A 27,257-nucleotide genomic window follows, 5' to 3' on the forward strand; every position below is an offset into this window, starting at 1 on the left:
GCAGACCAAATCAGAACAGACATGTGACCTATTTTTGTGAGGACAAAGGGAAACTGTTTGTGTGTTTCTGACCATTTTTGAAGTAAAAAAAAGTATTAAATAATCAGCAACAATAGATTTCGAAATGAGGCAGACAAAAAACAAACAGAATGATAGAAAATCACAGGACATGAGAACAATGAGAGAGAGGAAAAAAGACCAAAAGAAGAAAGAAGTGGAAGGATGAACTGGAAAGTGCTGGAGAAGAAAAAAAAGCACACTCAAACACTTAACACACAATGAAATACAGAAGAAGAGTGTCATTCCCCATTTATACATTCCTCACCCTTCTGAACAAAATGGCTGGGAGGGGGCATGTGATTGGCTATGCCCAAATGCCCTCCTCATCGTCCTATTGGTGGAAAATGAGTGCAGGTTTAATCCAAGGCAGCATGGGATTAAAGAAAGAAGTTATTAGTGGGTGAGAGCAGGTCATTTGATGCACTGAAATAAAATGTGACCGATTTTTGAATTTTACAAACACTCAGCGAGGAGCAGCAGAGTTTTTCCCATGCAGTGAAAAAAAAAACCCGAATAGTTATCAATAAGAGTTAGACAATGCTCCCATTGATTTGGTGATTAGTTAGCCATTGAACCAAAGTGAAACAGCATTAAAAGCAACAGGTTTTGCCCCAAAAAGTGGCGGCTATGCTGCAACAAGAATTGAAACCATAGCAGCATGAGCTTGAAATTAGTAACACACGTGGCCTCTATCCCATCTGTCCTGGATGGCTGTGGAAAATACCTGTAATGAATGCTGTCTGAGGTCCCTGTTGGTCCCAGGTCTGCAGTCGGCATGTTTAGGTGATAACAGTGTGATCGGGGAGGTTTGGAGCGGGCTCAGGTGTTGATGTGTGAGGGGTTTCTTATTTGAGTTGGAAATATGTAAGTGAGAAATGAAGATCACAGGAAAATGTGAGCTAAAAGACAATAAATAGGGTTTGCGATGGGGGAGACGCCCTGGGATAGCTTTATAGCAGATTTCTGTGTGAACATGGGAGATTGTGTGTATAGACAGAGTTCCAATGAGCTCACATACACACACATGTAGGTAGGTGGGAATAGCAGTACATGTGTCGAGGCCTGGGCGGAGTGTTGTTGATTGATGCGTTTCTTTCAGCATGTGAATTAGGATGTAGCACTTGAACTGGATTACTCCAGGAGCCCATGGACAGGTATGACATGTCATTTGTGCTTCCTGGGAGAGCTGGGACAGGAGAATGCAACAGGCTGTCCTTTCTCTTTGAAATTTCACTTTCTATTCATCCTTTATCATGTCAGTTCTTTCCCTTTTCTCTCGTTATGAACTAATTCCTGTTGGACAGCCATCCAGAGGAGAGGCTTAAGGCAAAGGAATTCAACATTTAAAAGCAACAAAGAACAAAGCCAGTTAAATCTTCCAGAATCATCCTGTGTGCCGGAACTATTCCAAGAAAAACACTCAGGGATGTGTGTGTGCGTGCACATTCATGAATGAGAAAACGTGAGCTTTTTTTTCGGGGGGTGACCCAATATGAAATATTACACAAATTGGAGCTGAGGATGCTGTGCCTTATTGGATATGAAATATGTAATTTCCTGTTGTTTACGCTTGGTTATAATGGCTTTTTTTTATAAATCAGGATATGGCCTTTAGGGGTAAATCGGATGGAGTGAAGAAAGAAAGAAGGAAAGTTTCAGTGTAACTTCTGTGATTTTTTAACCCGTTTTATGGTGATGTGAAAGTTTAGCTCATTCATTTAAGATAACTTGTCTCATCAGGCTACACATAATTTAAAGGCATAATTCATATCCTTAGCATAAATGGCATGGGATTTAGGATTAGGGTTTGTTTAAATCACTTAACCTAAGTATGATCAATCATTTAAACCCCACTGAAGAAGTAAAGGATAAAGAATGAACAAAGTGGTTCTGTAAAGTGCACTCTGATTGACTCACCTGATCTGGAGAGGGTTTGTGATTGGTCTGGTCAGAATTGGAGGCCTTGAGGTGGTCATCCTCATAGTTATCAGCTATTAACTTCATGCGGTTCTGCGTCTGTAAAAGATACAGCTCATTGTAAACTACTGCCAAAACACACAAGTACAGACACACTTTTTCCCCATCATTTCGAAATGAGCCCAGTCTGACTCTAAGCCTGGTAGTCTTGGGGCTTGAGTTATCAAATCTCCATCTCAGCCCATGCTGTTAGGAGTGGAAATTTTATCTGTATGAACTCAATTACAAGCATTATAAGCAGTGATTCTGATATTCGTTTTGATAGACAGAGTATAACTCCAAGCCCTACTGCGAGAGGGGATCACAGCATATTCACGCAAGTTTCAGCTGGAATGAATTTGAGCGGAGATCAGTGGAGATCTTTTAAACCCGGAGGAGAAGGGTGTGAAAAAGCAATAACAGAGACAGTGAGAAAAGAGCCGGGTTGTAGAGAATAGAGAACAAAACACTAGCTTCTCTCAAATATAAACACATATGCAAACTCACCTCCCTGCTTGATACAGATTCAAGCCTCCACATGTTCAAACCATTGCACAGATTTAACAAGCGCCCCAAGGTTTCCGTGTCTGTGCACCTCTTGGATTAGAAATGCTCTAATTTGTTTGAGACAAGGCTGAGCATACATGCTTTGACACACTCAGCCATGGTGCTCATGTGGGCGGCATGAGTTTGAATACAGCATGCAACAATTAGAGATAAAACAAACATTTTTCACATTTTGTGATTTACATTAGAAATTGACATTTGTAACATGAGGGTATATAAATGATAACAGGAATGTCATATTTTAGGGTGAAATATTTCTGCAAACTTCGAGTTGGGGTCAATGTAATGAAGCCTTATCGGATATCATCCTCAGTTTTCGTTAAATACAGCTCATTTGAATTGACATCTATGGCAGGAATAAGGAAAAATGCACATGATTACTTCTGGCAAGCCGACCATCACAACTGACTCCACCACCGCACAGGGATGAAATGAATCAATATGACATTACGTTCGAACAAAAGTGGACCCACACCCTGGCCTTCTGGATTCTTTCGGCTTGTTTCCCGGCTGCTCCCTGACCAGAATGTGATGGTTGGGCTCCTTCTGTTTGGTTTTCTCACCCTCTTCCCTCTACCTCTCGCACTTACAATTTTTCTCTCCTATCCTCTCCTCTGTTACAGTAATAAACAATGTTAACCAACCACAGGGATACCATTGGGTTAAATGGGCCAGATAAACCAGTCTTTGTGCATGTTTGAGTCATGTCAACGCAAGTGGCCTATGTAAGAGTTAGTATCTTAAAAGGACAGTCCACAGAAAAAAAATTAAATTATGTCATCATTTATGCAACCTCATGACATATTCCAAACCTGCATGGTTTGCTTTGCTAGGTGGAAGTCAGGATGGTCCAATGTTCTCCCCACAAAACATTCTTTAAAATATCTTCTCCTGATCTCAACAGAAGAAACAAAGTCATATAGGTTCGAGAAAATGCACAGAAAACAGACATCAGCATTTTACCCACAAGGCACGATGCCTCTGGTTGCCTCGATTTCTTGTGTAGGCACGACTAGTTCTTTACCTGTTAACAAGCCACTTAGTCAGAGGTTAAATAAAAATGTTGAACAAACAACCTCTGAGCAGCTCTTAGACACCTTGTACTCAACAACCTCTTAGTTTTTCACTCTGCCCCAGAGAAGGCAGCAGTCAGCATGGAGGAGGAGAAGAAGACCAGAGGCCGAGACGCTACGAGGGGAAGCTATTATAGCCCCTGGAAAAAAACCCGCAACATTTTAGATCAACTGTCACTACCTCACAAGGAAGAAAATACCCCATTCGAGACAATTTGTTCCACATGCTCAGTGGGTTAGTGCGAAGGATTCAGGGCGAGGGTTCGGAAAGTCAGGTTTAAGCTCTCTAGCTTGTAGCATGTATATCCTGGTATAGACCAACAGAAAGCATAAAAGTTATCATGATAAAGACAAATGTAGAAGGGGGGGGGGGGGACATTAGGCATAACTGGATTTCCCAGCGTGAACATGCATTTTTCATTTCCTCTCTTGAAAAATCTGAAAAAAAGAAACATATGTACTAGAAAAAAAAAAGATAGAAAAAAAACCCCTGTAAAAACAAACAGTTTGCCTTAAAGCTGTAAGATTTCAGGGTTTGAGGGCCACAGAGCACCTACAGATGACTCTGGCCACTGGAGAGAGAGAAAATCATTTGCAAAGCAAAGGAGAGAATGAGAAAGAGAGGGAGTTGGTATTTGCTCATTTGCCGGCTCATGAGTGAAGTGGTTTTCGATACCGACCGAGTTTAGTGGGGCACAGGGACTCATAAAATGTTTATTGAACTGCACTGGGGAAATCTTTGCTCATAGGTTTGTACAATCGAACAAGTGTGTATATGTGCACTGGGGCGCAATTTTGTTTCTGACATTGTGACTGACTCAAGGAACAGTTCGCTGAAAAACATTTATTCACCTTCTTGTGTTCCAAACTCTATGACTTACTTTCTTCTGCAGAACACAAAAGAAGATATAATGATGGATGTTTGTTCATGCTATAAAAGTCAACAGGGTTCAAAACCTAAAAAGCAGGACATTTTTCAAGAAATTCTCTTTTTTGTGTTCCATAGAAGAAAGTAAATTATACATGAATATATGGTGAACTATGCCTTTATATTTTTGTCATTTCCTCACACAAAGTTATTGAATAGTTCAGGAGACTTGTATTATAGTTGTTTGGTTCAATTTTGCTGGGCTTTTTCAAACTTGACAGCAAGTATGGAAAAAAACAATGTGAATATTCTTCCAAACATCTCCATTTTGGGTTCTAACAGTCAGAAAAAAAAGTGTATCATTTTTCATTCAGTCAAACTGTGAAAGTTCTCAGGGTTAATAAAATGATTTATGAGGCAATACTGCAAATCTGCCACAATTTTCCTAAAACATGCCAGAGTTACTTAAACATCACTAAGCAGAGTTCCCTCTACCTCCCTCAGGCTGACCCACTCTAACTTACTGAGAATGAAAACAAGGAGATGATTTAAAAAAAATGCTCAAGCTCACATTTTTGTTTTGAGAACAGGTGAGGGGTGTTGTTGCCACTCTCCAAGCAGAAGAGGCCCTCCGCCAGGAGATAAACTCACAAAGAAGAAGAGAACGACAAAAGAGGAGACAAATAGCTACAAATGTCCATGTGTGCCCTTCGACCCTTGTTCATGATCGCACCAATGACATCATGTACCCTACATTACTAGGAGCCACTATACCTCCTGGATTTACTTTGGCAGAACATCCAACCTTTACACCAATCCAAAAGATGTGCCTTCAAAAAAGCAAGGAGGGAGGAATCTCAAAGATGTCGAGGGGGTCCACAGGGAGGTGTCTGTGTATATACATGAGGAAAGAGGGAGGTGCGGGTGTACGTTTGTGGAAACCGGATCTCCTCAAAGGGCCGGAGGGGTTCTGAAGAGCCGATCCCAGATGGTTATAGAACAGGGAGGTACACTCCAAACTTAACAGCTCATATGTGAGCCATAAAGCAAAAAAGAAAGGAAAGGTGGCCGGTGCAGGAAAAAAGAGGAGATGGTGGTGGACAAAGCGGGCTTGAGTCAGAGACAGTGAATTGGAACAGAAGGTACTGGGCAAGGGGAGAAATGGGGAGGTTGGGAAGGAATGTAAAATGGGAAAACAAAATGTTCAAGCTAGCAGGTTAACAAGCAGATGGATAAGCAAGAGCCTGTTAAGAAGCCCTCCCTTACATCCATGTGTAATAAAATTGACCATGAAACCAGATCCTTGTCTGAGTGGCTTATGGCAAGGGAATGGTTGTGTGTGTGTGTGTCGGGGGTTCAGGAATCCAGCACATGGGGCTCTGCTTCTCTACTTTCCTTCTTGTTCCAAGACCTCACTTTCCTCAAAATTCCTTCAGCTACAGGCAGTGATATGGACCTGATAAAGCAGAGCGGATGGGGGACGCACACTGAGCCCCGTTGCTTGAGTGCACTGCAGCATTTACAAAAACGCAATACAACTCCTCAAGTTACTGCCACCAGCACAAAACATCACAAAGCTCGAAGCTGGAATGCTTCTAAATGCCACACTTTCCTGTTCTTTCTACTTCCCTTATCCGTCTTAGCATTTCCATCTTTTTGTCCTGCATACCTTGATTGCTTGTTTGGATTTTTGCTCTCCTTCTCTCGCACATTCACTTTCTCTCTCTCTCTCTGCTCTTATGATAATTGTCAGGAATGCTGACCTCAATTCTTTGGTTTCCGTCCCAACTGGAGAGCTCATTTGCTCACTTAATCTAATCATTTTCACAATTATTCTACTTCTCCGCCATTATCATTTTTCTCGTCCACTTCCACCCTCCCCGTCTATTGCAACTCAAAAAATGCTGACGCGCTGCCAAAAAAAGGGGACAAAAATTGAAAATTTGAAAAAGCACCGACTCACAATTCTCTGTTGTTGCTCAGAATTCAGTGCGATATCAAAGGCCTTTTTGTCAAGCTCATAATTGGGGTCACGGAAGTAAAACAACATAACGAGAACCTTTCCTAAACTTCCAGAGTGAAGTGACCTTTCCACAGCACCCCGTGACCTCTAGAGTTCACAACCTCAATCTATTTCCTCTACATCCCACCTTTCCATGCCTTGCAAAGTTTATCTTTAGTTTCAGACATAAAAAAATACATAATATTGTGTATACACAATGCAAAGATTTAACATCTTGAATAAGAAAAACATCCTTACTGAATAAGCATAGACTCACTGCTTGGAAAAGCTGGAAGAGGACTGGGAGAGTTGCCAGAGATATGACATCCCCAAACTTAAAGCTACATCTGAGTTGACAATCAAAAGTTTCACACGTCAAGGTTTCCTTGGAATGGAAAGCAGTAGCTTAAACCAGAGGACAGCCTGGACAGCTCAGTGAGCTGAGCAGCAGACTCTGAATCTGAGGCTTCTGGGTTTTCAATTGCACATATTTAATGTGTGTCAAAGTACTCAATCACAATAATAACATAATGACTATAAAATTGCGTAATAGATGGGGCAGCATTTAGTATTTCAAATCATGTTTTGTCTTTGGAACAGGCATGACTCCTAAACTTTTTATTACACTGAGTAATGAATGTAATAAATAGATTAAAAAAATCGGTCTGTGTAAGAAATCGAACATTTGAACCAGGTCATGGACAAGAATCAGACTTTCACAGACATTTGGATTACAGGCAATATTGCTGTAAATAATGTTCAGTTTCTTGCACAAACTGATTGTTTCACTTCATAAGACCTCAATATATCATCGAGCCACAGATATACATGTTTTGTTGCATAATATGCTTTTATTCTCTTACAGTCACAGTAGCTGTTGGCTTGCATTTTATGAATCAGCAAAGACCATGATTTCAGCTAATAATCTTTACTGTTATACTGAAAAAACAAAAATGTCAATTTTTTCCATGGACATATTCAAAGTGTAATGGTTAACTATATAGAGTATTGATGTGTAAAAGTATAAAGTTTGATGTAAATATAACTGCTTTTATGCAGAGGTTAAAACAGAACACTTTTACTACTTACTACTAACATAAATGCAACAAAACAAGCATCTTCCACTATAAACATAGGAAAATTCCAATAAAATGATGAATATTTACAGGATACTGCACTAATATAAGGTTTCCACTGTCAACTATTGAACTGTACTTTGGTTTTGTGCACTTTTATTTTTGATGTTGCTGCCCTTTACTACTCTAAACAATGAACATTAGAATAATGTGATTGAGGATGAAAAGAAAGTCACAAATAGTCAAGAAGAAAGAGAGTTTAGATCTCTGTCATGGTCTTTTTTCAAACCATTAAAAGTAATTACTAAGTCTCAGAAGTCGCTAAAGAGGCCAAGACATCAAAAGCAAAGATAACACCAAAATACAGTCCCAGATCCCTGCATGAATAACAGTCGCTGAGATAAGCTCCTTGGACAAGCATGACAGAAAGGATTCTACAGTGCTCCCATGATTGTGAGCTGCAGTGCTTCCAGTGTTAGAGGTCTGGGATTATAATCGAACAGAACAGATAACTGGGAAATAGGTGGAAACAGAATGGTCTCTCTGTTCTGGTAGCCCAGAGGGAAGCAAACAGACTTCTTTGCTCAGTTAGAACAGCTCTTTCTCTCTCTCACTTGCGCCATACATACAGTACACCAAATATGAAGGGGTGGTAATTGGGAAAATGTACAAACTGGTTCATATTTCCTTCAAATAATATAAAACCGATTGCATTGCATTTAATATTTTTAGATTTCTACATTATTTGATGGAAATATGAGTGGTTGTGGAGGATAAATATGACTGGGAGAAATCATAACATTTAATATGGTGGCATAAAAAAAGTGAATTTCCTTTCTGTAAAACAGTGGGGGGAAAAGTTATATAGTTTTACTATTTTTTGTGTGTGTGGTTTTAGCTAAAAAGGCAAATTTACTGTATGAAACCATTGTTGTCAAACTGTATTAATGATTTTAAATGTTATTAAAATGAAATCTTACAGTTTTGGAGATTTCAGACTTTGTTCATTCAAAAAGAACAGTGAACTGACTTGCCTAAATAAAGGAACTAAGGGATTTTTTTAAGGGATTTTTGTCAAAACGGACTATATTTCAAAATCTGACAGCTGCAATAAGAAATAAGAAAAGCTGCATAATTTGAGGTATCGTTTGTGCCTGTTGAATAAACATGAAGGACGAGCTAAGCACCAAAGTTTGATACTTAGGATTAGAGGTTTGCTTAAATCACTAATTGTGAGGAATAGTAATAGTGATGCTTGGATTAGAAAATACCACTAATCACACCAGAAAAACATTGAGCAAAGCTTTAGAAATAATCTTAATTTTAACAAAACAAGTATGTGTAACTGGCTAGGTACTGAAGAGGTGAATAATACCAGGTCATCATTCTGACAGGACAGAAGAGCCAGAAATGGGAATCAAGGAAAAGAGAGGACAGTCTCCCACCCTCATTAGAAATCACTACTAAACAGCACTTTCAGTGCAGCAGAAAAGCAAAGTTTTACCAACTACAATTAGCGATGTTAAGGCAAAACCCTGTAATAATAAAGCTGCCAAGCCTTCACGGCTTGCCAAAGGGGCACACAACGTCCTAAAAAAATTCATTTGTCTGACCGAATAATAACAACATAGTAAAATGTTCTCCACAATCGGAGATGCAGTGGAAAATCTCCATTTCCTCTTCTCCACAACGTCACACGTTGGACGAGCTGGACACCCACAGGCCTTATTCAAACAGCCATTTAGCGGCTTGTGTTTTGAGGTCTCGTGTTCCAAAAACACAGCAACTCTTTTTTCTTAAACGAGCAGCGAGAGTTGCATCAGATCCAAGACAAATCCAGCACGGATGGGCCCGTGAACCACGACCTCCATTCGCATGGCCCCCTCAGCTCAAGCTCTCTGACGTCTGCAAGACCTTCAGCAAAACAAGATCCTGTAATGACTTGAACGCTTGTTGATGTTGTCGTGTTCGTGTGAGCCCTTTTTCTGGATTTCTTTCCCCTTTCCCTCACTTATCATTGGCTGCAAAACGCTCTAATTTAAGCTCTGTGATCACTTTGGCCACAGCGGGGACATAAGGCACCCAGAACTCATCCTTTGCAACAAAACATCAGCGTTTTGAACCCAATAAAGGTACGCTTTCAAACACATGCATACAGTGGCCTTGGCAAGGACTTGCCGCTTTTGCATTTTAAGTTTATTTGTGGGTAGCTGCAAGACAAAACCATTTTATTCCTCTGAGGGGTGCCCAAAACCACGGCTCTGCTGAGAACAGCAGGCCTGGAGCCCTTTACTGAATTGGCATCTCAGTCCATCCTGATGCCCGCCGTCGCCCTGAAGCCATGTGAGGACAGCGACTCTGGCGGGGCCTCGCGGAGGCACTGTAGCAGGTAATGAGAGAAAGACGTATCGACCCAAATCCGCAGTTTGTGAGGGGATGGAATTACCGACGCCATTCCAGGACTTGTGGGAACTAACACTAACACTCAATCTGCGGTTACAGAACTGCAACGAGACTTTTTAACACTGTCCCAGAGGACCAGCAAACTGTAATTGGTCTGAATCACTCCGGGTCATCTCCTTAAGAAGCGGATGGGGTTAGTCATGAGATACACCGGTTACAAACAAACGAGAGACCAAAACTGCAACTCTAGTCCTTGGAAAGCAAAAAGAGTAATGAAGCTTACCAAAATTGTCAGGTTAAATATTGTTTCCCTCCATACGTCTTGATTTTCTAACATAGACACACTCAGACGCCTGGACAAATTGGACTCTGGAGGTCTACAGAGGGAAAGGGTGAGTCGGACACTTTGGCACATCTTCAATCTCTGAATAGAGACTAAAATACACATTCACTTGACCAATGTCTCTCTCTCTATATCTGAAAAAGGCAACATGTCAGTGCAGCCACACTTCATTACACACACACTCGATATCCTCATCTCCAAAAAGGACGAGTGCGGTGTTGATGCAAACTCACTCTCTCCATCTCTCTCTCACACACACACACACACACGCACACACACACACACACACACACACACACACACACACACACACACACGTGACTTACAATGGAAGAACAATAATAACTTAAACCTTGACCTTTGTGTACAAGCAAGGATGAAATTTTTTTAAAAGTGCAGTACTAAATCAATACTAAAAATTTTTTTTTTTATAATGCCTTTTCAAATGCTCACATGCATATATACACACACATATATATACACACACACACACACACACACATATATATATATATATATATATATGCATATGTTAGACACATATAGGAAATCTTTTTAAGTGGCAATCTGCACCACAACATTTTTTTTTCTTGAATCATTATGTAGAAGAAAATTAAAGGTGACCCCATGAAAAGGAGTCTTAATGTCATGCAGCTTTAAAGCAGCATATCATAGGTTACTTTAAACACCATCCATCTATTTACAACAGTTCATTATGTTGCAGTGTTTTTTTTTTAGGTTATGTTAAGATAATACTCTGCACTATACACGGTTAAAATATAAGAGTACGTTCATTAAAAATGATAAAAAGAATTATGAAATTTCACTAGTATTGCTATCGACTACTGACTACCTAGCATACTCGAGTCCCCCCATAACACTCTCAGGGACATAAGAAAACCCAAATACACATTCATACGCATACATGTCCGCTGACATACAGTTAAAAGGGGAAAAGGCAGGAAGTCTCTGCTGAGATCCATCAGGAGGCTGAGAATTATGATGGAGGAGGGGGTTGGATTCAGGAGCGGTGACCACACTAACCATTCTACACCTTTCCACAGCACACAGAGAGCTCACTGTGCATGAGCAGAGCCTCTCACAGCCGCTGAGGTGTCGTAAAGATTTCAAATTTGAGCAGCCAGATGATTAATGGTCTGAATCATGCTCCATGATAATGGCGTGGATTAATGCAGCCTCTTCAGACCGCGCAGGGGCAAGGATGATAAATTTTAGGACTTATCAAATATTTTCTGGACGCCTTGTGCAGGTGGGAGTGTTTTCTGCGGGGTCGGAGCCAGGACAGTTTTAAGAAAGGCGAGGTTGGGTGTGGGGAGCTCAGATGGTCTGCGGTGGAGGTTTTGGTCGCCCTCCCTCGCCGGCTTCTGTTCTTGTGCTAATAACAAGCAATATTTCAGCACTATGTATACTGTGCAAATATCCTGTATGAAAGGCAAAATGTACAGTATAAAAGACTGTGTATGACCTCATATAATAGTCCTAATTTGATGAATGGATCAGAATCAGATTTTTAACATTTCATATTTCACTTGTTATTTGATTGGACTGTGAAGACACAAAATGAAACTAGTCATGAAAAATAACTTTGGATGCAACTTGCTATCTTCTGGCAAACTTCTTTGCTTCTTTATATAAATATAAAACTTATATGAAATATTTGTTAAATACCAAAAATTCTTTATTTTTTTATTAAATGCTTAAAACATAAATCATTCTGAAAAATTGTCTATATGATTAAAAGTTGAAAAACAAAACAAAAGTAAAAGAAATATAGATAAATAGATAAAAAAAAATACATGCACAAATTGTTGGGTACTTCTAGAATAAAAAAAAATTCTATAGATCAATCCAATGCCATCCAATGCCAAATCATACAGATGACCCTGATGAAAGATTTACTGCTAAATTTCAACACATAAATATATCTTAAATGTAACTACAAACAAAATTAAGAGTGAAAAAGTCAAATGGAACAATTTCCCTCATCCTTAACATTTGAACATTCATTATCAGCCAAAACTTCAGCCACACTTGACTGAACTTAGATTTTCATGATCATAAAATTGATTGGGCAAAATTCAGCATAGTGCAGGGTAAGCTATTAATATTTCTAGTCTATTTTTCCAGAAGAGTGAGTTTGTGTACATGTGCATATAGTGAAGAATGACCTTTGAAGGCAGTGTATAAGTTCTGATCTCTTCTTATCCAGCTCTCCTGAAGCAGCAGTAGAAACCACCCTCCTTCCACAGCTAATTGTACCATCAATGAACCATGTGATGGCAGCGGGGAGCAGTTCTCACTCTGCCGTTTAATCTGCGGCCTGCAAATATGCACAGGACAACTCTTAAAAACCCACTCCTGTGCTCCACAGTGACATGCCGTTCCACTCTCTCAAGTCTGCTAATAAAACTTGGACAGCACATCAGAGCTGGGTGAGATGTCACGGCGCGCAGTGAAGATTTATGGAAGGGGAAGAGATGTGATGGAGAGAACATTTCACTACACCGCCGCTTCAAAAGATGCTCACCAGAAATCAGTCTTATTTTTTCACTGTCATCATCACAGAGGCTGACAGACACACAGACGGAGACCAGAGAAGAAAAAGAACAAAACGGAGGAAGAAAAGAACAAAGAGTTCATTTTCTCCCTAAAATACACCAGAAAATATCTTGAAAATTGATGTATCCCAAAACAAAAACAGATATGGGATGTCTTCTCTCGCCTCTCTCTCTTCGTTATTAAAAACTTCTTTGCTTATTTTCTCTCATCTATGGCTTTTTTTTGTTTGTTTTATGTTTCATTCTAGTTCATTTCCTTCGCTCCAAATCTCTGGATCACAGAAACGGCTGTTGGTTATGCAGCATTTTGTTAGACATCAAATAGTCCCATCTGCTCGTCTAGAAAATATAATTTAAACATGATGACGGGCTCCATTTATCACACACTGAGTACATCCAAACCTGCTGCAGTGGAATAGAACAAGTGAGAAGCCACGTGATTGGCTGAAGTTTCTCAGGAAAACATGCACAAAATTGTTTACTTTCAGAACGATATTATACGATGAGTTTTAAAGGTTTATTCAAAGTCAGTCTGTCCTACTGCAAAATTACAAAACCCTGACATAAAAATAAATAAATTACAATTAATAATATAATATTAAATATTTATTATGAAGAGAGAAACTATTTTTAATTCTGAACTGTAATTATTGGTAGAACGATTTGTTTGAACCTCTAATCAAAGCTGGTTAGGACCAAAATGATCATGGAAGCAATATATTTTGTTGTTCCACATCACTTGACACCATCACACCACAGTAGCTCATGACCTGGTATAAGGCCACACTTTTGACACCATTTTTTCTTTTTTTTTTGACTAGACTGGACTAGTATGACCAGGAATTTCCCTCCTCCAAGCCATTATCAGCCCTGCATCTGTATGCACATCTGTCTCTTCAAAAACCGAAAGAAAAATACTCCATTTATGTACCACTATGTCACACTCATCCCCTGTCACTCAAACCCTACGATCCTGAACCCTAACCCTAATCCAGAGGCCGCAACAGTAGACAGCACTCGCCCTTCCCCTGGGCCACGTCAAACACCTCCGGGCTAGTTACGGCCATCCATTTTCCACAGAACAGAAGTTGCAATCTTAATGATTATAAATGACAAATAATGCCAAGAGACTGCTTGTAATGCTATCAATTAAGAGCGGAAAAACGTGTCCACGAGGGACAGGCAAACTGAGGGTCCTTAAACTTTCCAACGTTGGCTCCTAACTTTGACCCTGAAGTAAAGCTGCCCCAAAAAATTACGATTTAGGACCACCGCGTGCAACCTTTATCGTTGACCTCAACCATTAGTATGTCAGGAGAACAACCGGCCTCTGACCGGCTCTTAACCAAATTTCCCCCGTCTGTGATTGACAGTGAGCAGGAGGGGGATGCGGGCTGCCCTCCTGATCTCAGGGGTGTGGGTGAGAGCTGAGCCCTAAAGCTATCTGCACTACTGACACCCATTTCCTGTGGAATGCTGCAGCTATGCAACACGCTGATAGCCTGTCATTCAGAGAAACAGCCAGGGAGGGGTGTTTTCCAGCAGCGCGAGCGTGTGCCCGTGAGCATGAATGGAGCCAAAGTGAGGATGTGTGTGTTGGTCCTCTTGCTCTTTTTGTTTTTCTGTGGCTGCTGGGTTTTGTATATGCGTGTGGTCTGCTTGAATTGGAAACGAGGATGCTAAATGTGCATGCTGGTTATGAGACTCATCTGGATGAATGGCAGCTACATCGCATTAAACAAAGATTAGAAAATGTAATTTCAGGCTTTCAACTTCAAAATTTGTTTAATTCAATGCCACTTCTTTGTATATTGAAAAAAATGGCATTAAAAAACAATGTTCACTCATAGATTGCTAGTAAATTTCACAGATGATTACAAAGAAATTACAAGTAACAAACTGAGTGGAGCAGAATGACTAAAATAATGTTTTCTTCCCAAAGTACTCCAATAATCTTTTTTTTAAATTTACTATTTACTAACTATGCAAAATGTTTTTGTAATTACTTGTGAAATTTGCTAGCAATTTCTGAGGGAAAACTATCATTTTTTCCCAGTGTAGTCTGTGTGTGTTTAAACTACCGTGCATGTATTTGCAGGTGGTTTGTGGGAACCTGGAGGAGCAGTCAAATAATCCTAAAATTGCCCTTCTTGACGGGTCTGCGGCCAGACATCTGTAGCCTGTTTGCATCTCCAAACTTTGGGATGTCATTCCCAACATGTCTCCTCCAGAAATTGTTCTTTAGCCTCTCCTTGAACTGCTAAACAGAACCACGACAGCAAGGTCAGCTGGTTACTGATACTATAAACACACCATCAGGATATCCTGTGCGATCTTATATTTCGGAGCGATCAAGTCCCTCTTGAAAGAATATTACAGGTTATTGTCAACTTAACATCTGTGGGCAACATCTGTGGCAGGCTTTTGACACACAATCATTTTGACTCATCTCTTAAGTCTCATCTCTTAATCTCTTAACACAATGGTAGCCTGAATGGAAAGAGAGTCAGGGAGTTAAAAAGCAGAAAAGCAATGCTCCTATTTGAGTTACAACACAATTCGTCAGTGAAACAAAAATGTTTGTTACTTGAGCTGTAAAGTCTAAACTTTTCCTTTGAAGTGGGACTATTTTTTTTTTTATGCTGACGAATGTCTGGTTAAGCTTCACCAATGTAATTCCTCCGGGTGTGGTTGCAGAACTCCACTAGGAAATTAAGAGGACTGAGGTCTGTGTTCATTTTAGTCTATGGTTTTGCCTCGTGCTTTGGTCTGGGGTGTCGACGTCCAGCCTGTTGGTTGTTCTCACCTGCTGTTTGAGCTGATGTACCAGTCGGTCTTTCTCCCTCTTCAGCAGAGCCACTTCATCCTGAGTCGTCTTCTTCTTTGAGGACGATAGCTCTAGAAGAGCGATGTTGGCGTCTTTCTCACTGATGGCTGCCAACAGTGCCTCCTGCCTGTTTGGAGAAGAAAACACAGTTAGTATTTAGATGGATTTGGACAATGCTTTCTAAGCGAAAGTGATATGTATCCAAGGATGGTGTCCCATACTCTGAATTTGTGCTCTGCATTTAACCCATCCCAAGTGCAAACACACAGCAGTGGGAAGCCATTTCTCCGTTAATAAAAAATACAGTAAAACAAATCAAATGTAAATATTATTATAATTTAAAATAACTATTTTCTATCTGAATATATTTTAAAATGTAATTTATTCCTATGATGACAAAGCTGAATTGTCATCATCATTACTCCAGCCTTCAATGTCACATCATCCTTCAGAAATCATTTATGCAAGCTAACATGCTGATCTGATGCTCAACAAGTATTTTTAGTCAATGTTAAAAACAGTTGAGCTCCTTAATAGTTTTGTGGAAACAGTGATAAAAAAATTTCAGGATTCTATAGCATTTATCTGAAATAACTTTTTCTTTTTTTTACATTCCCAATGTCTTTAGTGTCAACTTTGATAAATGTAAAGTTTTCTTTCTGAACAAAATATTTAATTTCTGACCCCTACTGACCCTAAACTTTTGAATTGTAGTATATAAATAATTGAAATAATAAATTCCAGTCATCAGTCAAGTGCAGCTGGTTGAGGGAGTGAGTCCTGTTAGGTCAAAGCTGTAGTAACGGACTGAAAGGGAGGGTGAGCATCTCATACCGGCAGTTAAGAAGGTCAAAGCCTTGCACGTATTGACAAATAGAGGCAGCAAACTGGAGACTGTCTTGGGGTTAGCGTTAGTCATGTGTGCTAGAGTGTCAGTAGTGAAGTGTGTGTCAAATACATCCTCCCCGTGCCTCTCTTTCTTTTCCTCCCTCTCATTTACTCGATGAGCATGGATATATATACAGAAATTCACTGGATCCGTTCCAAAATCTAACGAGCTTCCTCACTGTCTACTGTCTACCTAGACAGTTACCTTCTACGGTAGCATGCTAACTGAAACGGAAACTCATAAGAGATTGATTTGGAATGCTCTATGTAGGTGGCAACATAAAAAATAGAACTTCTAACATGAAGTGCACTAGTGGAGTGTGGTGTTAGCATGTTGCTAAGCTAACAATGAGATAGCATAAGCATAAATATAGCAAACACCATTTGTGTGTACAACTTCTTTCTTGACCATTTTTATTAATTCAATGATTTTATGTATATTTACATTTGACAACAGACTATATGTGCCAACTGGCCGCATATTTGTGAGCTTCTGGAATAGCCGGAATGTTCTACTATAGCAAACTGTGGTAGTACCTTACCCTCTGTCATATATCTAATAACTGTCAATCAGATGCATGCAACTCGAATTTGGCCAGAATAATTGCATGAGAAGCCTTAAAATTAGCACACTTGTTTTATAATGTCACACCTGTGTTATTCTGGTGGTAAGGGTGAAACTTTCTATTTTCATCAAGGGCTTATTGCAAATTAGCTTTATCTTTGATCAGTCTCTCAACTGCTGACAAAGCCTCTCTTTTTCTTTCTCTCTGTTTCGCTGTGTTCTATTCGGTTCCTTGGAGGAACTGACTGACCTGATTCCATCCAGAGTGACATCACTGCTGTAGAAAGAAGCCTGTGTACTTGACAGAAATACACACACACACACACACACACACACACACACACACCATGTGATGCCCATAGGCCTCCATACAACTTTTAATTCTGTCATTTTGACCATCAAAAGCAATGGAGATGTGATATATCCCACAAAGACACGGGCCACCCAGGTCTGTAAAAACCACCGTGTCCTGGCGCAAACTAATAAAATGAAAGCTGGTGATGTTCCAGGAGGCTTCTGAGCACTAACATGTCCTGTCAGAGAGGCCTTTTAATACAGTGACCTCCTGACTAGCCATGCTCATTATGGTCAGGTTCAGACCGCAGGCAGCAGCTGCCCCTGAGGTGAGTCAGTTTACTTTGGGCAAAAAGGAACTTCCCCTTCAGCTCCATAACCTCTCTGCCTGATCCCAATGAGCCCTAGAGTATCTGCCCTGCCAAAATGCATGAGGACGGAACAGGCTAAAAATAAAAATCAAAGCAATAGATGAGGTGAAAACAGAAACCAAGGGAGGGCAGCATTAGGAGAGGCAGATAACAGGAAGTGGAGGGATGTGCGCTGGGATACGTAGGATAAGGAGTCTGAAATGATGGATGAGAACGAAGAATTGCTTTGTGTGTCAAATTTTCCCATAGCAAATGTCTCCTCAGATTAATCATTTAACAAGAATGGTATTTTTCCTCCGTGATCTAATCTTTCCCATTGACTGGGTATGTTGATATCACAGATGGCCACAGGGAGACAAGAGGCCTCGATCAAAGGAAAATTATGACTATAATCGCGACCCACTTCTTCCCTCACTAAAACTCCTGATTTGAGAGGAGGAATAAATATAAAAGGAATACGTTATATACACTACAGTTTCTAATGTTTGAGGTCTATATTATGTATCAAAAAAATGCATCAATTGCTAAAAACTGTTCAAATACAATTATTCTTGTGTGCTCTGTAGTTTCATTATATTGTACTGCTAGCTTAGCAAAATGCTAACACCAGAGTCTGCTTGTTAAGTCTGACGTCATTTTCTATGTTTCTCATGCAGGCAACATATATGGCTGCTGAAATAGTATTCTCAATTAAAAAGTGGAGAGACTTGGACACAGAAAAATATCCCTTAAGTCAGGACTTAACAAGCTGATTGGAATCAATTGCGGAGTACAAAAGCTTTATTTGTGAGGCACATGGACTTGCTGACTAGAGTGCTCCATTTATGCCACTTTCATTTGGGTTAAGATGCTACCTTAGTAGGGAACCTCATATGTAGGCAGTAGACAGCAAGGCAGAGCTTGTATTCCTGGTACTAAAAGAAGACAAAGCCTCTTATCTGGAGCACAGGGGCACAATGGGCCCCCACACATTTGTTCCCAGACAGATAGGGAATAGTTCATATTGATCACTAAGAGGTCAAGTGGTCAATCACCTCCTCCCATGATAAAGCCAATCAGAGTGAGGGGAAGCGGCCTATCAATCAATCCATTTCATCACTGCCCCTCAACACTCAATTTCCTCTCTCTGAACTCTGCTTCGCTTTAAGCCTCTTGCTTTCTTCTCAGGGGTCCTCAAGCAGGCCTAAAAATACGCATCCTCCTCTGTTCGCTATCGGTTTTGTGTTTCTATGGGTGTGTACGCCAGTGGAGAGATAATGAATAGCCGAGGGGGTGGGCAGCTTGTGACGGGACAAACTGTGCTGGTTAAACCACCGAAGAGGAAAACACAGCACAGAGAGCCAGGAACGATCAGTTTGGCGGGTCCTAAACGTGACTTATCACAGCCATTCCTACTGTATGACGATAGCAGGACATAAATGATAGCAAAATGAGAGCGGAATGTTAAACGAATGCAGATCTGAGGTCAGCCGACATTCACCGCTTGAAATTTTTAATGGTTGCCTCAACCGGGACCATTCTGGAAGAGAGATAAGCTTCTTGGAAACACAAAGGAGGAAAAATGAGAAGCAAAGTTTGGACTAAATACTGCAATGACGGATGGACGAATGAATAGAAAAAATGATATTTCAAACTACTGCAATATTTTACCTGGATAGAGAGAGAGATGGATGGATGGATAGATGAAGAAATATAAACTATTGATTGATTTATAAATATGAATGGTTAGATGGATAGAGAAATTACTAGATAGGGGGATGGATGGATAGAGAGATTAATGGATGGAGAGAGATATGGTTGAATGAATAGATGGATGATAGATGACCATATATATATATATATATATATATATATATATATATATATATATATATATATATATATATATATATATATATATATATATATATATATATATAAAAATGTACAGTAGGAGGTTAAAAGGTAGGTTAATGGATGGATGAAAGACAGATGGAAGTTAAATTTCTTTTAGCATAAAACAATCACAATCTAAATACCAAATCTAAAATCACAGGGCTGCTTTTACACCCAAAAATAACATTCCACAACACCTTTTTTTTCAATTTTTACAGACTCATATCGATGCAATATTTAAGCTGTAATATAAATGTCTATTCCTTTAACACCTCAATATTTGCGGGCCGCTGATTTGAAGGAGAGGGATTTAGAGGACACCATTAGCAGGGAGGAAAGAGTTCAGAGAACGCTATCAGCCGAATCCATCAGTACTAAGTCCTACCTGATACTGCCTGATCTAGCACATAAAAATAAAATACAGGCCAGCCGCGTTAAACAAACTGAGCGTTGGAGGAGCCCCAGCACATTAAAAAAATAAAAATAACCCTAACTCTCCATCATTCCCTGGCCCTGAGCCACAGCTTGGCTTTCTAGGCCCTTTTTCCAGGGATGTGTGTGTGTGTGTATGATGTGGGAGAGAGAGAAATACAGTGTCAGTTCTGCATTCGGTGCATGTGTGTATCATGCAGGAGACGTGTGGAGAAATATGTGTATGTTTGATGTTCATCGCTATTCTGGGGGCACGGAGGACCTTCAGTGGCTGCTTTTACGGTCTTAAAAAAAGAGAGATACATCCTCTGCTATTGGAGTTGGTTATAGAGCACGCATATGCTGAATATCCTCTCTAGATGGGCACTGTGAAACATTAAAGAAAAATCTACAAACTTGCACCTTTAAAGCTAATATTGACTCACCAAAAGCTATAATTTCCAGGGTGTAAGCAATCTGAAAATATGGGTTTTGTACTTCCTGAACACAGTAATAGCTGTATTAATCTTGTATTATACAGAATAGGAGCGCTTGAGTGACTGCATGCAGATCCACAAGAGAGACAAAACTGGAACAAGCGAGACACCTGGAAACACATACTGAATCATATCTGGCACGAAGGCTTCCCAGATATTAAATGTGAATTTAAAAACCTGCTGTCAGCGTCGAGATTGTACGGGGAAAATCTTGTGTGTGTATAGAGGAGCAGTGTAATAATAAGAGAGCTTTTAAATGAGCATCTTTATTGCTGATGTGTGGTTTTGTGATAATGAGAAATTCTCCCTTTCACACTGGTGGGTCCCTTAAAAGGAGGTGTGTTGCACAAATTTTATTTGTTGTTATAAATCAATCAATATTCACAATTTTATACACAATTTTCTATTTTTTTTTTTTACATGTATGTGCATTTGCGTTTATTTACTTTAATGCATTTTTCGAAATAACAAAAGCAGTAAAATGTCAAAAGTAATTATACAAAATGTATCACTTGCAAAGTAGAAATCAGGATAAGGCATAAAATAATGTCTTCAGAATCATTAATAGAAATGAAAATCAACTGAGAATTAAACAAATAATTCTAACCAGGCTCAGCCAGACACTAGTTTTTGGAATAAGCACCCCGAAATTACAAAATAACTAAAATGATCCAGAGTCATGATATAAAAAAAAACAAAAAAAACAACAAATATTTGTTCTGTAAACAATGACCAAAAAAAAAAAAAAAGTGTGGAAATGAGACTCATACACACAGATGCTGACCCCTTCTCTTCAATAGCACTCCTGCTCTTATCAGCTGCTCTAAAGGCTGACAGGCCGAGCTTAATTAATGCTGATAGCAGCACGGCGAACGGGGGGCCAGCACATCCCTGAACCAAACACAAACACACCTATCTCCTCTGGCCCAGCCTCCTCTGGGAACATACACACGCCTGGACTGACAGCACCCAGCCATCTGGATCACATCAGCTGGAGAGCGAGAGATAGAAAGAGAGAGCGCACAGTAATCTCGAAACCCTAAGAGGAGAACGTAACTCTTGTTGAACTTTATGCAAGGTTGATGTTGAGTTTATGGAATTTAACATCATGGTCTATAAATTTCAGATTTCATAAACATTTTCTTAAAGATCCCATGCAATCAACATTATGATTTAGTGGCTTTTAGTCTTTGTGCGTTAGCTTTAAGGTCATATATATGTACAGCAGTGGCCAAAGGGTTTGAGAATGACACAGATAAATGATGTTGCCTCAGTTTTTATGATGGCAATATTTATACACTCCAGAATGTTATGAAGAGTGATTAGATGAATTGCAATTAATTGCAAAGTCCATCTTCGTCATGAAAATTAACTTAATCCCAAAAACATTACAACTATATTACAGCCTTGCCACAAAAGGACCAGCTGGGGAATGGGCTGCCCTCAGTCAGGGTGTGGCCCAAAGGTTGATTGACAGCATGCCCGGGTGAATTACAGAGGTCTTGAGAAAGAAAAGGTCAGCACTGCAAATTCTGCTCTTTGCATGAACTTATCGTAATTGTCAATAAAAGTCTTTGACACTTATGAAATTCTTGTAATTATACTTCAGTACACCATAGTGACATCTGAAAAAAAGATCTAAAAAAAAAAACACTGTAGCAGCAGACTTTGGGAAAATTAATATCTGTGTCATTCTCAAAATGTTTGGCCATAGCTGTATATGTTAGTTTTACATGAACAAATTTAAGCAGAATTATGCATTTAATATTAATAATGAGCCAAATTATTCATGACTCATCTTTCACTACACAGACTATTGTTTAATCAGATTCTCTCCGATCAAGAAAGTAACAAAGCAATGTTCATGGCATATTCAATGTTCGTGACATTATTGAGAAAAAAAAGACAAGAAAAATGTGTTCAATGTGTTCTTTTCAAACTTTTAGTTCCAATAGCAAAGTAAAAATAAATCAATAAATGAAATCACAGGGGGTTTGAGGTCAATTGTTTATAACAAAAACTAAATAAAATACAAATGGAATTAAAGTAATTTAAATAAATAAAAAGACAAATGAATTAAATTAAAATTGAATCCATTATGGGAAAAATTTATATAATACACGTATATAATACATTTTATATTATAATATAATAAATCTAATAGATTTATATAAAATTAATATATATTTTTAAGTCGCTCTGGATAAAAGCGTCTGCTAAATGAATAAATGTAATATAAAATAAAATAAAAATATGCAGATACTGATATTTAGAGACTATAATGGTATAAAATAATGCTGAAAAATGGGATGAAATGAAACACACACACACACACACACACACACACACACGTTTATGTATAATAAAAATAAATAAATAAAAATAGACAAACAGATAAAATAATAATTCTAAACAATAGTAAAAAATGGAAAATAAATTGATGCAATTAGTGAGATCTAAAGAAAATCTTGCATTCAGAAACATCCTTTGTTATGTGTTCGTTACGTGACTAAAACCAAATACTGTGAGGCTTTCCATACTGTACATCATTGAACACAGGAGGGGGAAGTAAACACACGGTACTTCACAGCATCCTGTATTTACACTCGCAAACTTTATACACAAAATCCTTGACAAACAAAACCAGACCGTAGTTAGATAGACAGATAGACACGCACAGTGACAGACAGACGGAGCAGGTGGTGGAAGATGGGAAAAGCCGGTCAAACCATGACCACTTCAGCCACGCTACACGGAGCGTGACCAGGAAAATGCAGCGCTCCACAGGCCGCCCCGGCTCACCGGAGTCCACTCAAAATCCCTGTTACCTGGGAAACGTGTGGAAAGTTGCAGCGAGCAACACAGCTGGGGCCTCTAAACAAAACCAGGGAGGAAGACGAGGGAGGAGGGCAGAGCTTGCTTTCTGGGAAATGAAGCTCGTCAAGGAGTGGCACCTGCGGAAACCATTATTAAAACAGATGGAATCAGGGGAGAAAGATGCGCTCAGACTAAGCAGAAGAGATGTGCAGACACAGGAACACTGAGGCTTACCACTGGACACCAAACGAGAGACTACGCCTGTCAGTGTGACATACAGCCCTTAAGCCCAGCTCATGCTGCAACTGGCCGCTCGGTGTGGCTTAAAAACATATTTCATGTTCTCCCCCGTGACAATGTAGATGGTTTTAAAATGCATGCATGGATTATCCATATATGTTCTGCAGCTTCTGGACAGTTCATGGTTTTTATTGTGACTTATGTGGCCGTGACAAAGCTTATGAATTATTAGTGTAGTGAAGACTCTGTTGTTTCATTACGTGTTTGGTAAGAGGTTTATAGCGGATCTTGCCTGACCAAGCACCCTGTACGATTTTCCAAATGTAAAGTATAAATCAGACCTGAAACCTGAGGGTCGAGAGTAGATGACTGATTTTTTTATTTTTTATTATTGTGTCTACAAATCTCCCAAATAGAAAATATATATATATTAAACTAAATCACAAATACCTTTCATAAATACTTATGCAATTTATGATTTAAATTTTCTACTGTCAGTGTAAAATTATTCTTTATGGCTTCCAGTATCTTTAAACTCATCCTGTGTGCCATAAACTGTAGTCAGCAGAGTTGTCAGAGCAGCAGCGACAGATACTGCCACTTAGTGTCCCATGTTTCCATGCGTGTGTGTCTGCGTGTTTAGGGAAGGAAGGAAATGTTCATCCCAAAGTCAGTCACTGTAAATCTCACCTAAATCAAACAAGGCTCGGTGCAGACAAACTGCACTGTCTGTTTCTCAGGTCTAAGTCCAGAGAGAAGGTGGTCTATAACGAATTCAAGGCCTCTGATTGAAGGACGAGTTCCAGAAGTTTCTCCACAAACAGGCCTGGCAGGACAACTCCGCCTGTGGGGAACCCAGCAACCATGGAATCGTGTGTGGTCATCTTTATAACACACACACATTCAACTCCATCATACCGCAGCACAGACAGAGCAAGTTTTTTCCATTCTCCTATATAAAAAAAGACCCATCAGACCAAAGCCGGTTGTCGGGAAGCTAGTTTAAGGGTCCGGTTACGTCATATGGTGGATGGATGAAAAGGTGGTTTCATAAATGGGGCCATTTATTGGATCGACAAAGACAGAAGGGGTGTATGGAGTAAGGCTACCACAGACCAAAATTAAGTACCCTCAAGTACCCCCACTGGCCACAACCCAATTACCAACACCACACACCACCACACTGAATGCAATAAAACAACTCGGGACCCAAAGCTACCAAGACTGGGCCATCCTCAACCGAAAACAAAAGCTCCAACTACCTTCACTGTTGTCTGAAGACGGGCTTGATGTAGCGGCCCCACAGAGGCCAGTTATATTTCTACCAGTGTCAGACACTTCTTTGTGTCCGCACAGCACTGCATCTGGGTTGCTTGTTTGACTAGAGATGGCAGTTTTTCAGATCCTTCACTCTCAATGAGCCCCCAATGAGTTTAGCTCATCTGTGGGTGTATAATTCGTCTCTCGGTCCAAGACCACCCTGATTTTTATCTTCCCTAACCTTTGTTAACCAGCTTGCCAAATATAGACACTTAAATGATATTTAATACTTACATGCACAACAGACACTAAATAAACACAAAATAACAAAGTGATTATTGCTAATCTCTGAAACCTCACACTCCATACAGACTTTTTTTGTATCTCAGGGTTAGTCATATTATACTGGATATCATTTAGCATTATCATGATCAAAATGGATGTTTTTACAACTACTTATATTTCAACTAAATCAATAGGGATGAAGATCAGACTCATTCTCATCAGCACTATCTATCTATTCATTAAACACATTTAATTCATTTATATCATTATAAGAAATAAATAATTTCTTTAGCCACATTAATTGATATTGACATATTAACAATGACATAACTATTAATAATACAAATTGAAATGTTTATTAAATTATTACTAATAGTAAAAATAATAATACATTAATAATAAATTATCAAAAACAATAAATAATACATTTTAAATATTACAAAAGATGAATATTTCAAATCAAATCCTGAAAAAAATGTATATAAAAAAAAAAATAACTTACTTGAGCAGTTAGAACTGTTTCTTTGAGCACCAAACCAGCGTAATGGTTGCTGAAAATTCAACTTTACCATCATAGGAAAATAAATTATATTTTAAAATATATGAATATATATTTAAATATTTGCATTACAAATGCAGCCTTGGTGAGCATAAGAGGCATCATGAAACATAAAAGAAAAATCTTACTGACCCCCGAATATTTGAATTCAAATGTATAAATAATCTTTTTGGGTTATACAGAAAAAAACAATTAAGCCATACATGTCTGGGACAACATGATGATCCAATTTGGATGGAGAGTTTTTGTTTCTGGAAGAACAATCCCTTAAGCTGCACATCTGACCAAATTTCTATCTGTCGTGCATCCAAGTCACAAGAGATGGATGACACTGGAGTGAAAGACAAGAGTAGCTGATTACGAAAATGACAAGGAAAAGCATCAGAGTAATAAGGCATTGGTGAGAATGCCAGGAGAGCTTAACCTCAGAGCCACAGTCGTAATCCCCTCCAGATCCAGCCATGAAGGTTCAAACAGTCAGGCCAGTGATGACAGAGCAAAACCACCACACCTGCCAGGCCCGTGCTGACGGCTTCTTTTCTCTCCCTCTTTCACTTGTTTTCTTTCCCCACCCACTGTTTTCCCACTCTTCTCTTTGAGGGGGCTACAGCTGTCCGGCCTCTCTGACGGCGGACAGGAAGTTTTTTCCGCTCACCAGACCGCATGTCATGATGTCACCCGTGTGGCGACACGGAGTGAGGCTGAACAGATGGTTTGGAGCGCGCTCAGACCAAGCGACCCGTGGCAGCTCCGCTCAGCAACCCTGATAAACAGGGCCAAGCCACCTCTGAGCCGAGCAGCTTTAAAAAACACTTAGAAGCCCTTTATCACCCTAGCAATTGAATCCCCTTGATCCCCTAAAACAGGACCTGTAGCTGCCTGCATTCTGCTTTACAACAGGGGGAAAACTCACCCTTTAAATCACAACAGCCCACTTTCCAGGCCATTCCTTTATCTGATCCATTGATGGGCGCTCGGATACTTCTAATGGCTCCCAGTCAAAGGCAAACACCAGCGTGTGTTTTCTCAGCGATACGAATCGGATAGCAACAGCCTTCTAAGACGTCTGCTGAGGTGCTGCGGAGGCCTTCCAAATAGTTTCTATATCTGCCCTGTAAATCACCGCCGTGGGGATCATTGTTTGTCAAAATGTTTGATTTCGGCCAATTTTTCAAAGGTTCAGTAGCCTGCTGCGTCTGGAGCTGCTATGACGGCACTCCCAGACCTTTGAAGTGTCATAAAAAGCGCCCTTCAAATACGCAACTTTGAATATTATCGCCAAACCTTCCTCGCATAATCACTGCACATTAATTTGGTTTCTATTAATTTGCCATCTCTGATTTTTTTCTGTTGCTTTATTGTATTTTAAAGGGATAATTCACCATGTCGTTATTGTTTTTTCTGCAGGAAACAAGAGAATTTTGCAACTGTTGACAGAGAG

The 27,257-nt window shown here is 39.6% G+C and overlaps 1 protein-coding gene across 6 annotated transcripts in view; it reads right to left on the bottom strand.

Annotated features, from left to right (window-relative positions):
- Window positions 1-27,257, bottom strand: part of LOC127977239 (ELKS/Rab6-interacting/CAST family member 1) — a 175,023-nt gene that overhangs the window by 37,584 nt on the left and 110,182 nt on the right. For 5 of the 6 annotated variants that reach the window (XR_008158160.1, XM_052581998.1, XM_052582014.1 and 2 more), the window contains 2 exons: window positions 15,734-15,881; window positions 1,978-2,076 (listed from right to left, as the gene is read on the bottom strand). Coding sequence is in view for 5 of the 6 variants with exons in the window: in XM_052581998.1 (XP_052437958.1) it covers window positions 1,978-2,076; window positions 15,734-15,881 (247 nt within the window). In the remaining variant the exon portion in view is untranslated. Of the gene's footprint in view, window positions 1-325; window positions 392-1,977; window positions 2,077-15,733; window positions 15,882-27,257 lie in introns of all 6 variants that reach the window. The other variant, XM_052582031.1, reaches the window with a different exon arrangement.

This window comes from Carassius gibelio, chromosome A4, assembly GCF_023724105.1.
Source record: "Carassius gibelio isolate Cgi1373 ecotype wild population from Czech Republic chromosome A4, carGib1.2-hapl.c, whole genome shotgun sequence".
NCBI lineage: Eukaryota > Metazoa > Chordata > Actinopteri > Cypriniformes > Cyprinidae > Carassius > Carassius gibelio.